General features: G+C 41.8%; 1 protein-coding gene across 2 annotated transcripts in view; it reads right to left on the bottom strand.

Moving 5' to 3' along the window:
* DAAM2 (dishevelled associated activator of morphogenesis 2) overlaps window positions 1-14597 on the bottom strand; it is a 216448-nt gene that overhangs the window by 102180 nt on the left and 99671 nt on the right. For both annotated transcript variants that reach the window (XM_075146815.1, XM_075146816.1), the window contains one exon: window positions 3237-3326. In XM_075146815.1, coding sequence (XP_075002916.1) covers window positions 3237-3326 — 90 coding nt within the window. The remainder of the gene's footprint in view (window positions 1-3236; window positions 3327-14597) is intronic.

The following is a 14597-nucleotide window of genomic DNA, read 5'->3' as shown; positions in this document are numbered from 1 at the left end:
AATGGCAAGATAGAGGACAGCTGAGACTGAGAACACATGAACATTTTCCAACAGAGCAGCATTTATTCCTTGCAAATAGCTACTCCACAAATGAGAGTGAAGCATTCACAATAGCTGCTAGCTGAAGCTACTCCTTTAGATCAAATCATTGGTGATTTGTTTTTTATGGGGAGTGGGTTCTGGAAATAATGTGCCGTTTTTCCAAATCTGCTATTACTTCAAACATTCCAGTTCATGACGCAGCAGAAATCAGATACTGCGGGACACTGGTGATTTTTGAGGCAGGGAGTACAGTGTCTGCGCAAAGTATGTATATTGTAGCCTCCCAATTTTTCCTGGGGTTGCGGTCAATACTTGAACTGAAGGACCACACCCTGCCATCTGGTAGAGAGACCTTTTATCGATGGCAGATCTTTGGTAAGCGACCGATATCACGCATAACATTGTAGTATGGTAACTTTGATTTGTGCCTTGGTAACTTTGAATTTGTCTTGGTAACTTTAATTTGTGCCTTGGTAACCGATTTGTGCCTTGGTAGTTTTGAATCATTGTTCAAATGATTGTGCCATACCGTAAGAGAGTGAACCTTGCCATCGAACTTTGTAAGTCGCACATTTACAACAGCATATGAAAACCATTTTTGCTAATACCTTTGACAATGGTTCTTTAAGCACTCTAAATCACCCATTCGCAACAGTTTTTAGTACTAAGGGTTTCAGATACAAACCTAGAACAGCCAGAAGTGACCAAAGCAAGCATAGCTGTACAATAATGTGTGAACGCTCCTCTGTACATATCACCCACAATCATGAAATTTCAATCCAGAACTGAATCTCCTTTGAGTACTGTGGAATGTTGACTGGCAAGCGATGCCTCTGGCGTGTAATTTTAAATGCACAGACATCCATGTCTTCCCCCATTTCTTCAGAAAGTCTTGGTATCAGAAACAGGTGGGATGAGTTTTTTGATACAATAGTGACTTTCTGCTACCACGTTGGGAACAAATACCGTAGAAGGTTATATCTGAAGTCTGATGGCCAAGATAAATGGACAATGACTGATCTTCATTTTTGCAAGTGACATTTGTTTACTTAAGACAGTCCACTAATCTCGTCACCTTTGGAGCAAATCAGGAAGCTCTGACCTTCCGTTACTTTTAGACTAGAAAAGGCATCTGAGATTAATGATTGTGAACAGTTGCCTCAAGCTGCACTTCTTCACCTTCTAGTTCACAGTGTTTTCACTTGCCACGTTACTAAGTGTCAAGCCCTCGCTTCCCAGGAAACTTAAAGAACCCAACAGCAGCAAGACAGAGCTCTCTGGGGGCTTGTCCTGGGTGGCCGAGAGTGTTCTGCCAAGTGAGGAATTGGGCCCTTTGTGGCTAAAATTAGATTATAAATTCTTCAGAGAAAAGACAGCTTTCCTCTAAAGGGAAGCCTACAACAAGCTTCTCTGTCACTGTAAAACAATGATGATAGGTGGATGAGGTAGTAAGCTAGAGAGAGAGATATGTCATCACTGATCATCTGACTGCCTGTGAGGGAAACAATGAATAACATTGGACAGTTAAGGTTTTAAGTAATTGAAAGTATCTACAATGTAATGAATAGACATCTGGCAACAGTATCCTGTTCCAGTTAGCACATCATTTTGGATAGCTGGACTTCAGCTAACTGAGGTTGCACTATAAATGCATTATAAAGATTTTCCAGTATGCAGCTCCTTTAGCTCTGGAGGTCTTCAAGATTCTTATAATCAAATCCACTGCTTTTTTTTTTTTTAAAAAAAAAAAAAAGTGTAATGTAGTGAATCCAACCAACATATTAAATACATTAAAGCCTAGATCTTCCTGCCAAGGCTGACCGGTCCGGGAGGCAGAATGTGTAGTTCTCTAAGATGGCTACAAACAGATCCTCTCCCACCAGAGCTGAAAAAGCCAGCTGAGTCGGCCAGCAAAAATGTAAAGCAGACATTAATCACAGCAGCCTGCACCTTCCCTCCACTTGCAAGCTCTGTGTACCAGCAGGAAGAAGAATGGAGAGGGCACCAAAGACAACTGGGCCTAGACTGCTCTTACGCACTTCCTGAACTATTGCTAGCTCAGAGGCACTGTAACTAATTTGTTGCTATTAACTTCCCTGTGTGATGCATTTCAACAAAAGCAACACACATGCAGAGCACCCATCTGATTGGTTTGACTGAAGTTTCCTTTAATTACATGTAAGAAAGCTAATTCCCCCCCACACCCCCAGGAAAGAAAGGCAGCAAACATAACCTCAGAAGGGCCATCATCAGGGTTTCAACCTGCCATCTTCAGTATTGAAATCTAAACCTCCTCTTTCAGCTTCTGTTATGCGGACTTACATATAAAGACTGATGTTTTCACAGAATGACTTGCGCATTTGGGAAATAAAACTAACCAACAAACTCACCACACCTTTTTTCCCTAACATTTATTGTTAATGAATACATGCTATTGGGGTTATCTTTGTTTCTGACTGTCTGTTTCCTTCCTAGAACCGCAAAACTTTTCCACCATACCACTCCTGCAGGAATTCCTATTTTACAAGTTTCACAAGAGTGATACAACTTGGCAATTCACTTGGCCATCATTCTGCCAAGTGACAAAATACCCAGTATGATACATCAGCCTCTGATTTACTGCCCCTCTCACTGGTTTGTCAGAAATTTTAAGACCTTGAATGGAGAAGCGTTACATAGAAATTGATAGGAGCAGGTCTTCTTCACTTTCCAGTGCAATACGGAACATTTCCTACAAGCTCTGGAAGACCTTGAACTACCAAGTTTTAAGACATCGCTATTATTATGTACTTTACAGATATTTGAAGACATCCTGAAAGATTTCAGTAATACTTTTTCTATTCCAAGCAACCTACAAAAATTTTTTAAAATTCCTTAAAACATTTCCATGATAGCTTTTATGCCAGCTCAAAGAAAAAAGAAACACAAATCCAAAAACAAACATGCAAAAGATTCAAAATGGAACAACGTATGATTTTAACTTGTTAACGTTCTTTTCAGACATCACATGTGCATACACTACTTATAAGAAAGTTGTGCTACATTCATGCTGACAAAAATCCTTACATCACTTAATCGTGTTCTTGAGTAAACAGTAGATAAACATGTAGTTCAAATCTAGATGTGTATCAGTAGTTATGTACATGCACACAGAATTTATTGGTGAGCTACTTCAATCAGAACAGCAATAGTACCTTCTTTTTGCTGCAGTAAATCTGCCATTTCTTCTCTGGAGGGAGTGCAAACATAGCCTCTCTGTTCTTGTCTGTGAGATCCAATTCATCCTGGAGATTGTGAAAAAGAAAAACAAAAAAAAACAGTCAACAGCTGCATTCGTAACTTCTAATAGGTTGAGAGGAATCTGGACGAAGTATGTTGACTAGCCTTCAATCAAAAGGCAGAGGACTTAGTGGCTCCCAAAGACTCCAAAGATTATTGGTTTCATAATTTTTACCTTGCTACTGCGAATTCTCCCTGTCACAGCAGAACCTATGAAGAGAGGCAGCCTGAACAACTCCCACATCAAACTTCCATTGCTAATAATTAGCCAAGAATGGGAAAGATCACATGAAAGGCATGAAGTAAAAAACTCAAAGCACTGGCTTATGTGACACAGACACTCCTTATGACTCTTAGAGAAAGGCTAAAAATTCAATACACCTTTTTCCTGGCCTAGCGTACCAGCTTGGTCTTCCATAGAAGGAGAACAGTGAAATCACTGTGTCTTTTAAACAAAGGTCATGGACAGTTGTCTAGTGGCAGTAATGTCAACAGCAACCTTCAGGTTGAAATGTTTGTCCAGATGTTTGTCATCTGAACCACACAGTCCCCAGCAAAAGACAACCAGCCTTTCAGACATAAAGGATGTATCTCCACACAGCATCACATCAGGTTGAACAGACGAGCAAATTCAGTGTCTGTTAAGAAAAGTGCGTTCAGTGGAACACACCCTTTTAGAGCCTAGCCAACCTTAATTTGTAAAATGAGATAATGCTGTGATCTGGAACTGACTCCTAACTCTGTCACAAGCTCCCTCTCGGTACACCACCGAATTCCCCAGCTTCGGTTTCTCTTCTGTAAAAGGTGGATAACAATAGACTCTCTTCCTAAACGACGTATCTCTAAAATCATCAAAGCAGAGACTGCTACTTGCTCTGTGTTTATTCAGCACTGACCAGAACAGGGCTCCAATCACAGCTGCCAGTTTCAGGTGCTAATGGGAATTAAACAATTAAGAATGGTCTTCATAGGAAGCAGCCTGCATGAGCACGGACAGACGAAGGTGTCTAAATGAGAGTTTCAGAAATATAAAGACAAGCTTCCAATAATGTTTCAATGAATCAGTTTTGGCAGGGTTTTCTTTTTCCCATATATTTGAAAGTGTTTGGAGAAGGAAGTGTCCAGGGGTCCAATATCAAGATGACATTGCAGCACTAAGAACACTGCACATGCAGATCCTGGCACCCACACTAACCTAGCTCAAGCAGAGACAATACCTCTTTAACTCAGCCCAACAATGGCTCATTTGGAAAGCATTCAGTGCTGGGAAACTTGTGAAAACAGTGAGCTAAATTGCACACTGAGCCTGGTAGCGGCTGCTGACAGATTTAAAAGCCCACAGAGATTTCAGCTGCAAAAAGGTACAAAAGAAATGCAAACAGTAACAAAGCGAGGTCAGTGCCAGCAGCCCAAGGTAGAAGAAGCTGGAGGGGTTTTTTTAAAAAAGAAAAAGTTTAAAGGCAAAAAAAACCCCTAAAAATTTTAGCTGTGAAAAAAGAGTGCAAACCATGTGGAAATGTTTAGGGTGAGTTTCCAAACAAGGGGGCAGCCAAGCGAGGCAAGAAGTTTTATCCTTGCTACACACAATTACAAAGCTCAGGCCAGGATCACATTCTTAGGGGGAGAGGGAGAGTGAAACGACATGTAAGGTCTTAAGACAAGCGAAGGAATGCTGTTGGAGGTCAAGCATGTGGGAGGGAAAGGAGGGGCAGACAGGGAATCAGAAATGCCAGGTTTGGAAGAACTACCAAAGAGGCCAGAATACACATCTGAAATGAGCTGGCTGGGCTCAGCTAAATTCTTAGAAAAATTATGATTGTTTTATTGAACTGCTTAATGATCTTAGCCTTTTTTTTTTTTTCTTTTTTTTTTTTAATAAAAAGCAACTAACTAGGTCTTCTAATCCATACTGCTCTTTTTGGAGTCTGATGGCAGATCAGACAAGCAGCAAAAGCTCTTCCCAGAAGCTGTGCACAAAACTGAATGATGATCTCAACCAATATAGTTCAAGACAACCATTTCATCAAAAGAATGCTCCTATTGACTAAAACCACCCAGATGGCAAAATGCTGACACTTAGCAGCTTCTAGACGCTGCCCTGGACACTGGCAGTATTAGGGACATAAAAGCACTCTGCCTTCAATCGGCAATAAGAAAATGCAACTTCTAGCCATGTAATTTTGCATCCTGATAGCATGACATTCTTTTCAGGACAGAAGCCTAGAAAGATAGTTTGAAAGGATGGAAGATCCAGTGTGAACAAAGTGCATCCACACCCTACTTTGCTGTGACTCGGGAGGGTAGATTAAGCCAGAAGAACATCAGTAGCCATCACATTAGCTCAGGTAACATAGTAACAAGGAAACTGCTCAGGGTTCCATGCATAACATGATCACCAGAAGCAGACCCAAACACACCTGACTGGAAAATAGCACATGGAGGATGGATTACCCTTCCTTTTGAAACAGCTAGTGTTTGTCTTCTGGGAGGCAAAATGCTGGGTTCTAACCCCCAGGTCCGATGGACAGGTAGCAAGCATGAATATTCAGCAGGGAAAGAGACACCTTCTCCAGAATGCAAAGCAGCAGTCAAGCTCTTCAACATCCTTTCCTCAAATTAGTCTTCAGCAAGTGTGCTCCTTCACTGAGGGGAAGAAAGGAGGAACTGAAGAGCCCTACCTGCCCCTCTCTACCTATACCGTTAATCAAATCCCACCCTACAAACACCAAGAAATCCCTGCAAAATACAAGGAACATGAACCCTTCTTCTGGAACCCTCCAAATCATCTTACATCTCCTATCCCCATGCCCCTTCTATAGAGAAAGATCAGAGGACCACCGTGACTGCACAGGAAACCCCTGGATCTAGCTAAGAAAGAAGATCCTGGATCAAGCAGACCATTTTCCTATTCTAACTCAGGATCCTAACAGAATGCACATAAGGAAACTTGCTTCCTTGGAGGGAAGCAGGAAGAACAACAGAAAGAATGAGTTTCAGAAGGGTAATTTGGTCCATGAATAGGTCATTCTGACCCAACAACAGAGGCAGATCTGTCAATATGTAGAACTTCAGACCCTAGAGTTAGCTCAGTGACAGCAAGCAGCTATTGAAGGAGAAAGGAATTACAAAAGTTGGCAGGAAAGTGGAAGGTCTACAAACTCTGAATGCAGTCATCAAGACTGGGGTTGGAGCCAGGCTAAGGAAGCCGACGTGACCAAACGCCCACGGAGGGCAAGAAATGTAAAGGGCAAGAAAAAATAGTCGGTCAGAACAAAGTGGGGAAAACGCCCTCCTCCATCACCTGTGCCAGTTTCCCAGCAGAAATATAGGAACTCCTCTTCTATGCCTTGGATTGGCGGCTCGGTTCCAGCAATTCATGCCAGCATGACCCTGCACAATGGAGCTCAGCCTCCTGGCTCTTAAAAATACTTGAAGTTGCAAGTGTTCTCATGAAACACAGATTAAAAAGACATTTGCCAGGCTGGCCTGAGGGAAATGTAAAGTACTTCCAGTTAATAAACCTTACATTTCTCTCCATTATCTATTTCCTATTTTATTTTATTTACTGAGAGAGGGATACATTCAGTTAATTTCACTTTCATGTGGGCATTTTTTTTACTTACACAGATTGAATTTCAATGATAAAACATATAAAATGTACTGGAGCTGGATTTGAGGTTCAAGTATTTCCAGTCCAGTTCTCAGGCCAAAAGGGAAGATGGCTTCCATTCAAAATGGCTACAACCCAAGGAAATAAGAGACCGAGAGAAAGAAAGGGAACAAGAAGGACAAATGGGCAGGAAACATAAACCCAGTATTTTGTGGGATTTAAAACCACATTATGTCCCTTGTTTTTGGGAACATTCATCAAAGTGTGAAAGATGGATTTGATGCTGTGTAGCCATAAGCTCGATAACGATATCGCTCAAAGCCCCGGAAGAGATGAACAGAACATTTCTCACCTAGACTGGGCCGCACTTTTCTTAGTGACATGAAATGAAATTAATATAGAGAAAAAGTAATATTTTGGGAATGTAGAAGAGTGGTTCACTTGGAAAGAGAACCACTAAAGGAGAACCTTTAATACCTACCAACATCTCTGTACTGAAATGTGTATTGCATCTCCACCATTCAGTCGGCTGTGGAAAGGTGCGACAGAGTCACAGGATAGCTGCTCCTTCACCAGTCTACTTCACCTGGCCTTGCGAGAAGACTTACACAGTCCATAGGAATTTTGGAATTTAAATGGGGAAAACTCGAAATAGTTCGGAAGGCAAACTTAGTAAGATACTCAAAGACACAACGAGACTTCCCATTTTCAACATATTAATGCTGAAGTCACAGCAGGGGCAGGATGGAAGTAAGTACACACTATAAGTACACACCGTATCAGGGCTTCAAGGCTCCAGCACTTCTTAGCTTCAAGTTGGAATGCTGGAGGCAAAGAGCCCCAAACTTGGTTCTCCAGGGATATTTGGACACTCACGGGAGATTTCCTCAGTTCCAGTTTCTCATTCTACTTGTCCCAGTTCCACTGGCTGCCGGACTTCCTGGTCACCTGGGAGCTTCCCACTGACTTAAGGTCAGATAGCTGCTTCATTTTGTAAAAGGGAAAAAACAACAACACAAACCAACCCACCAACCTTCAGAGGCTGGTGGGGTTGGTTTTGGGGGGTTTTTTTTTGGTTGTTGGTTTTCTGGTTTTGTTCTGTCTTCATAAACGTTTAATGAATCGTGCATAGCATTTCCAGCATGATGAAGCACAGAATTCTGACATGATATGTTTGTTTACTGCAGGCAATAACTTGATTAATATGGGCATTACACATATTTTGCCAGGAGGGAGAGGAGATTTTGCTTATTTTCTTATGTTTAATTGGCTACCTGTCTTGTTTCACCAATTTCTTATAATTTCAGCTACAGATAGTCGAGTTACACTTTTAATTTTTGTCTGTAGGTCACAGTCTCTTTTACTTACAGTGTTCTTGAAAGCACATCCTTTCTATGAGTATCCATCCCAGGCCTGTGTTTCACATTTAATGGCTTTTTTTATGACTGAGAGAAGTTAATGACATCTAAAAGCCTATTCTCGTTTTTTAAATGTTTATTTCTGCCTACAAACATATTCAGGCAATTATTAAAGAATTATGAAAGAATTAAATCCTTTTACCATCCCCAGAGGGAATAGCTTTGTCATGAAATCAGTCTTTATTTTACACCACAGAATCCAACACTAAGACGTAATACATTGGCAAACAGGCTTCATCATTTCTGCTCATCTCCATTCAGAGATGCCTAATTTGACTGTCTAATTAACAGCTCTATTGCATTGTTTGGTTCTTTGGCAGTGGATGGGTACTCAAACAAAAGGACAGCCAGGTCTTGGTATCAACAGGCACCACGGGAACCAAATCTTCAGGTGGCACAAACTGGCAAAGCCCCCCAGAAAGGTTAAACTTCACTCTCCCTTGTTAAACTCAAAAGTTACTCACCCAAGTTACAAAATGAAGTATAATACACTGTTGCCAGTATAATAAATTCCCTGTACAGTATGATACCTGTTGCCTCAGGTTCCCCAAGGTCATTTATATAGATGTCTGTCACCATGTCCCCAAAAGGGCCGTATTCCAGTTCTACTGATGCTCCCAAGTGGCATAGCACAGCTGACGGCCTTATGCCCTGGATGAATTTATTTAAATCTTGTACAAAGTAAACAGTGATTATGACACACCATGGGATCCCATCCAGTATCCACTGGCAGGCCCCAGAGAAGGTTCCTGTTCATGTGCAATCACTTTGAGGGAATAGTTGGTGGTGGGTTAATCAATGCTGAAGTACAACTCAAGCTGACATGAAATAAATGGCACTGACATGTCTGGGACTATAGAGGAAGGGGAAGCAGTGGAAAGACATCAGGGAGGAGGTTGTCAGCTACAAGCCTTTGCAATAGAGAATCCAATCCAGCGTAACTATTATAGCTTTAACAAGTGAACTGAGTAGGACCACATTGCTAACACGTGGCTTATATTGCCTGAAAGCTACACTTTTACATTAACAACAGTTCCAGGAAGCTTTATTTTTCAATTCATGCTGCCTATGCCAGGTTCTGTTGGCAAATGACAAACAGGTTAGTCTGGTGGCTCACATTCGAGCTGTGCTTCTGCCCACGAGGGAGGAAGGTCAGGGAGGAGCAGAGACACTCTCATCACAGGTCCAGAGGCAGCTGTCCAAAAAGCTGCTTCAGAGATAACTGCAGCGAGTGAATTAAAAAAAATTAAAAAAAAAACCAACCCAAACAGAAAAAACAATCTTCAGATCTTGGTCTCTTTGCAAAGAGCTTATGAATCCTTCACTAGGAGAGAAAAACCTTCCCTATTTAATTACCACCTCCAGGGGACAGTATAGGATTGTTCCCCTACAGTTTTCCTTCCATTGCTTTGTTCAATCCAGCTAACAAGGCTGACATATAAGAGGCAGCCTGCTGGAAAAGCGTGCATTTCCAATACTGAGGAGGTCGATAAGGCATTCTGAAAGACTGCCTGCCCAAACTGTCAGTGAATGAGGTTCATTCAACTGCACAAACTGCCTACACTCATGTACAAACTGGAGCAATGAGCAGTGCAAAAAAAGTACCGCTCAGCAAAGCTCCCTAAAAAAGAGAAACAGTTCAGAGACTTTACCTAATATGCAACGGCAAACACTGGAGTGTGACTGAGGCAGGCATCAAGAGGAGTGAAACAGAGCCTCCTTCTCCAGATAACAACCAGTTCCCATCCCTACCTTCTCAGGGCTGTGCCTGGCACAACTGCATGGCTGAACCCACAGCAGAACTTGATGGGAGATGCTCTTTCAACAGGCCCATCCACACAGCTAGCACATCTCCAGATAAAGCACATTGGTTAAAAGTTCCCACTTGGGCACCTGATATACGTCCCGAGTCCACTGATAACCCAACGAAGAAAAAGCAAAACAACCCCCAAAACAAACACTTCCCTCCCCTTAAGCTCTTCATCTCATCCTAACCCTTGGAATTAAAAACAGCTTTTGTTAACACAACAGAAACAACACACCATATGAGGCTGGGGAGTAACGTTTTGATCAGTTTCCCAATTGATAAGAATTAGGTGGATCACTGCAAAACATCATTGGGCTTCCATGCCTATTCCATACTATGTGTATGGGCAGATATGTATGCCACTCGCACCTTACATACACAAGAACTATATACATAAGACATATCACGTAACATCTGCCCATACCTATAATGTTTTGTGGTTCCATTTGTGCATGATGAAACCACTGTGCACACGAGTTGCTCACGCTGGTATAGGAAGCAATGTTTACATTTCAGCTACTGCCACAGATCTGACTGTAAAGCAGAAAAGCAGACAAACAAAAGGCTGTGATTCCCATTATACTCCTTTTCTTCTTGCTTTTTCAAAATGTTGTGGCTTTAAAACCCCTTCAGTACTAGGGGCCCAAATCTCTTGATTCTCAGTCATAACAGACTGAGAAAACAAGACAGAAAACACCTGATGTTTAAGTACTGGAAGACATGTTTCTCTTCTACCCTGCCAACACAGAAGTTTCTTATTCTTAAGGCTCAGCAGCAGAGTAAGAATTTCATCCATCAAGGGCACTGCTTTTTGGCAAAGAAATTTATCTCACAGAAAGTCAATTAACATCCCCCCCACCCCCAAACACCCCCCCCGCACTGTACTGCTTCCTTTTTTCCTCCTTAATCATTGGTTAATTGCTTCTTTGCTTCCTGGAGAAGAGTTAAATCCTGTCTCTCTCCTACTCTTCGAAGTTCTCTGTGACTTGACAGCATGCAAGTACGTATAACCAGCAAGGCTTATTGTGGCAGTGCCCTTTCACAGGCCACTAGAAGCATCTGCTGTTCATTTTTCTGCCCTTCACAGGCAAACCACATGCATGAGACAACAATCTGCTGGGCCAAATAGAAAGAGAAAGAATGAGGAAAACCAGTACCTGTTTATGCAACAATACATGCAGATGTTTAGAGAGAAAGAGAGATCATGACTTAGATACACATTCTCCTATATGCAGGGCTACAATACAGATAGAGCAAGAGGGACACTCCATGGATATGGGTGGGCATATGTGTGGACAATAATGCAAACAGTTGACTATCATCACTGCTTTTTATGTTAAGATGGGTTGCATGTCCATGTCAGTGAATTGGAATGAGCCCAATGAGAGGGATGGAGATGAAAACTGAATAGTCAGGCTCATGTCTAATCTAAGTCCCCGCTGCTGCAATTTAAGCCTATTACTTCCAGCCCTATCAACCACAGACATGGTGAGCAGATTTTTTCCTTCCTCTTGATAACAGTTTTCAAGCCTATTAAAGGCTGTTGTAATGTCCCTCCTCAGTCATCTTTCTTGAGGCTAAACAAGCCCAGCTCTTTCAGTCTTTCTTAGAGGTCATGTCCTCTGGACCTCTCATTCCTCTTCTAATTGACTTCCGGGCTCTCCCTGGTCAAAGTACATCTTTCTTAAAGTGCACTGTTCAAAAGTGGGTACAATGTTCCAGCTGAGATCTTACCAATGCTGAGTGCAAAGATTACTTCATGCATCTCCCAAACCGCATTCCTGGTTATATACTCCATAAAGACAATGACCTTCTTTTTTTTTTTTAATTAAAAAAACCCAAAACTTAAAACCTGCATGATTTATGTTCACTCGTGAGCCACTATAATCCCTAGTTTCTTTTCTGAAGAAGTGTACCCACCTGGCTGCTTCCCATCCTGAATTACCAGACTTGCTCCTAAAAGCAGCATGTTTTAACTGTCCCCATTGAATCCCATCCTTTTTCACACAATTTCTCCATCCTCTTTTAAGCCTGTCTTTTAACATATCCACAGTGTTTACAGCCTAGTGACATTTGGAAAGTTAATAGGTATGCTCTGTATTCCACTACCCAGTCAATTAAATGAAAACACCAAACAGAACTGAAGCCGTTAAACCTCTGCTTGATACATCTTTTCACTATGACAGGTTGCAAGTCCTCTAGGGCAAGTACCACGTTTACCTCCACATTCTGATTATACACAGTATATCAAATACCTCTCTCAAACAGAGCTTCTAGTATCACCATATATAATACTAAATAACAATAAAATCTGCTGTTTCAGCACAGTGCCCATTCCCTACTCCTCATTTCCTTTCCTTCTCCTCCCCTCATTTCCCCCTCCCTTCCCCCTCCCTGTGCCAGGGTTTGTTTTTCATGCCAAGGTCCTTTAGATGAGACCCTGTATGAGAATGTAGGTGTGGGAAAGGTCATTAGGAAACTGCCATCTAAACTGCTACCTTTCCGGCTTCCCCACCCTCTCCCTCCCTACAAAGTCTCCTCTGTTCTGTTTTAATACTAATGAGTTCAGAGGAGGTTCCTAGGCTGGAGCAATTCACAGCTTAGACTGTGCCAAAGCACACAGGCACACACCTCTCTGATCGCTTCCTGCCCAAACACAGTCCTGCTGGCTCAACCCTTAAAATGTGGGCTGGGAATTGCTGCTGCGGCCCTGTGCCAAAGGCAGGCTGAATTTCCACGGGCGTCGGTGCCACCTACTCCCCTCCTCCCAGCTTTATCCTCTTGTGTGCATCCTATTTGACATATGCCCCTATGAAGGAAAACAAGGGTAAGTCAGAGTTTGGCTGACCTTTAAATCTCTGATAAAATATTACATAAAAGGGCAGGAAGAACTGAGAGGTCGGTTAAGAATTTAATGAGCAAAATTAACTTCTTATCGAGCTTTGGTTGTGCAGCTCAGACACACATGCTCAAACTTACATGCAGGGTAAACTTAAAGGAACTCCAATAAATCAACATCATTTCTGGCATGAGTTCAGGTTTACACAGATAGAAGTGAAACCAGAAGCTGGCTTTTGTTCTTCTCTTGCTCTCTGAATAATTACTCCAGATTTAGTAAACCAGAGATCAGAATGTCCCCAACGCCATTAAACTGAGTGGACTTACTCTGGATTTATACCGGTGCAAAATATTAATCGAATTACCTGTCTTAATTGTAACAGAGCCTAAACCTCTCGGCTAGACAGCCTACAACGCAGGCTTGTTCTACAGTCTACAGCACAGACTTCAGACATAGAATAGACTGAGCAGTCTATCAGTCCCCTTTTTGCTAACTTAATTTCTACTTCAGTAAATGGAGATGAGCTGTATCTACCACTAATCAGTCCAGATCAGCTAGAAGAACACCCACATATGAGGCTTCTGTTATCTCCTCTGGAGGGAGGTGGAGGGCAATTCCATAACGCTCTTCACTCACATAAACTGAGTATTTCCATGGTCAAACACTGAACTGAAGACATGACAGTATATTTGGTTATTCACTCACACCCTGTCCTGTCTCATTGCTCAAGTATTCTGATAATCAGAACAGCAACTACTGCACTGACATTGCTGGGCTTCAGAAAACACCAGTCAAGATGTTTTGCTCTAGATATTTCTAAGAAAGAAATTATCAGAAATTTTCACAAAATACAGCAGAAGGAATAATAGAAGGATAAGCATTTGCCTTGCAGAACGAACTCATCTCCTAACATCAAATCATAATTGCATTTATTATCTGGTTAAGCATTTGTAATCCAAAAGTTCTCTCACATCATCAATGTAGCAGCCAACAACTTTACACCCACCGACAAACTCATCCAGCTGTTGCTCTCTGTACAAGATGTAATTCTGAAACACAGCCACTAAAGCAATCCCAATGGATTTTCAATGACTTAGGGATCTCCCTGGATACCTTCCAAACTGGGAAACTGCAATCTGCTTTCCCCTTGTAATTTCCTTTGGAGAAGTTATTCGTCAAACCTCCACCTAGTAAACCATTGCATAACGTTGTTGTGCACGCTGCTAAACTCTTTTCAGAAGGTGTTTGTGTTATTAGTCTGGGAAGCCTTTCCCTTGATGTGGTCAACAAATGATGGGAAACTGCAAAATTAAAAGATGCCCCTAAGTCTTTTTAATATAGAAGTGCATAGAATATACAGATGTTCACTAGGGCCCTTTTGCACACAGCACTGAGCCCACATGTGAAAGAAAGGACAGTCTGCCCAGGAAGGCTGTAGAGTCTTGTATCAGATTCTCCCTAAAAAAAAAACAAGTAGATAAGAGCAGGGCAATGTCTGTGACAAGAGGCAGTAGTAGAGATTTGCTCCCAAGATCTTCAAATACAATACATTTTGCCGCTGGAAGACTCCTGTACTACCTATGACCTACATATCTTGTTGTT

Source organism: Calonectris borealis, chromosome 3 (assembly GCF_964195595.1).
Source record: "Calonectris borealis chromosome 3, bCalBor7.hap1.2, whole genome shotgun sequence".
Taxonomy (NCBI): domain Eukaryota; kingdom Metazoa; phylum Chordata; class Aves; order Procellariiformes; family Procellariidae; genus Calonectris; species Calonectris borealis.
The sequence above is the reverse complement of the archived record's forward strand: the minus strand, read 5'-3'. Positions and strand labels throughout refer to the sequence as shown.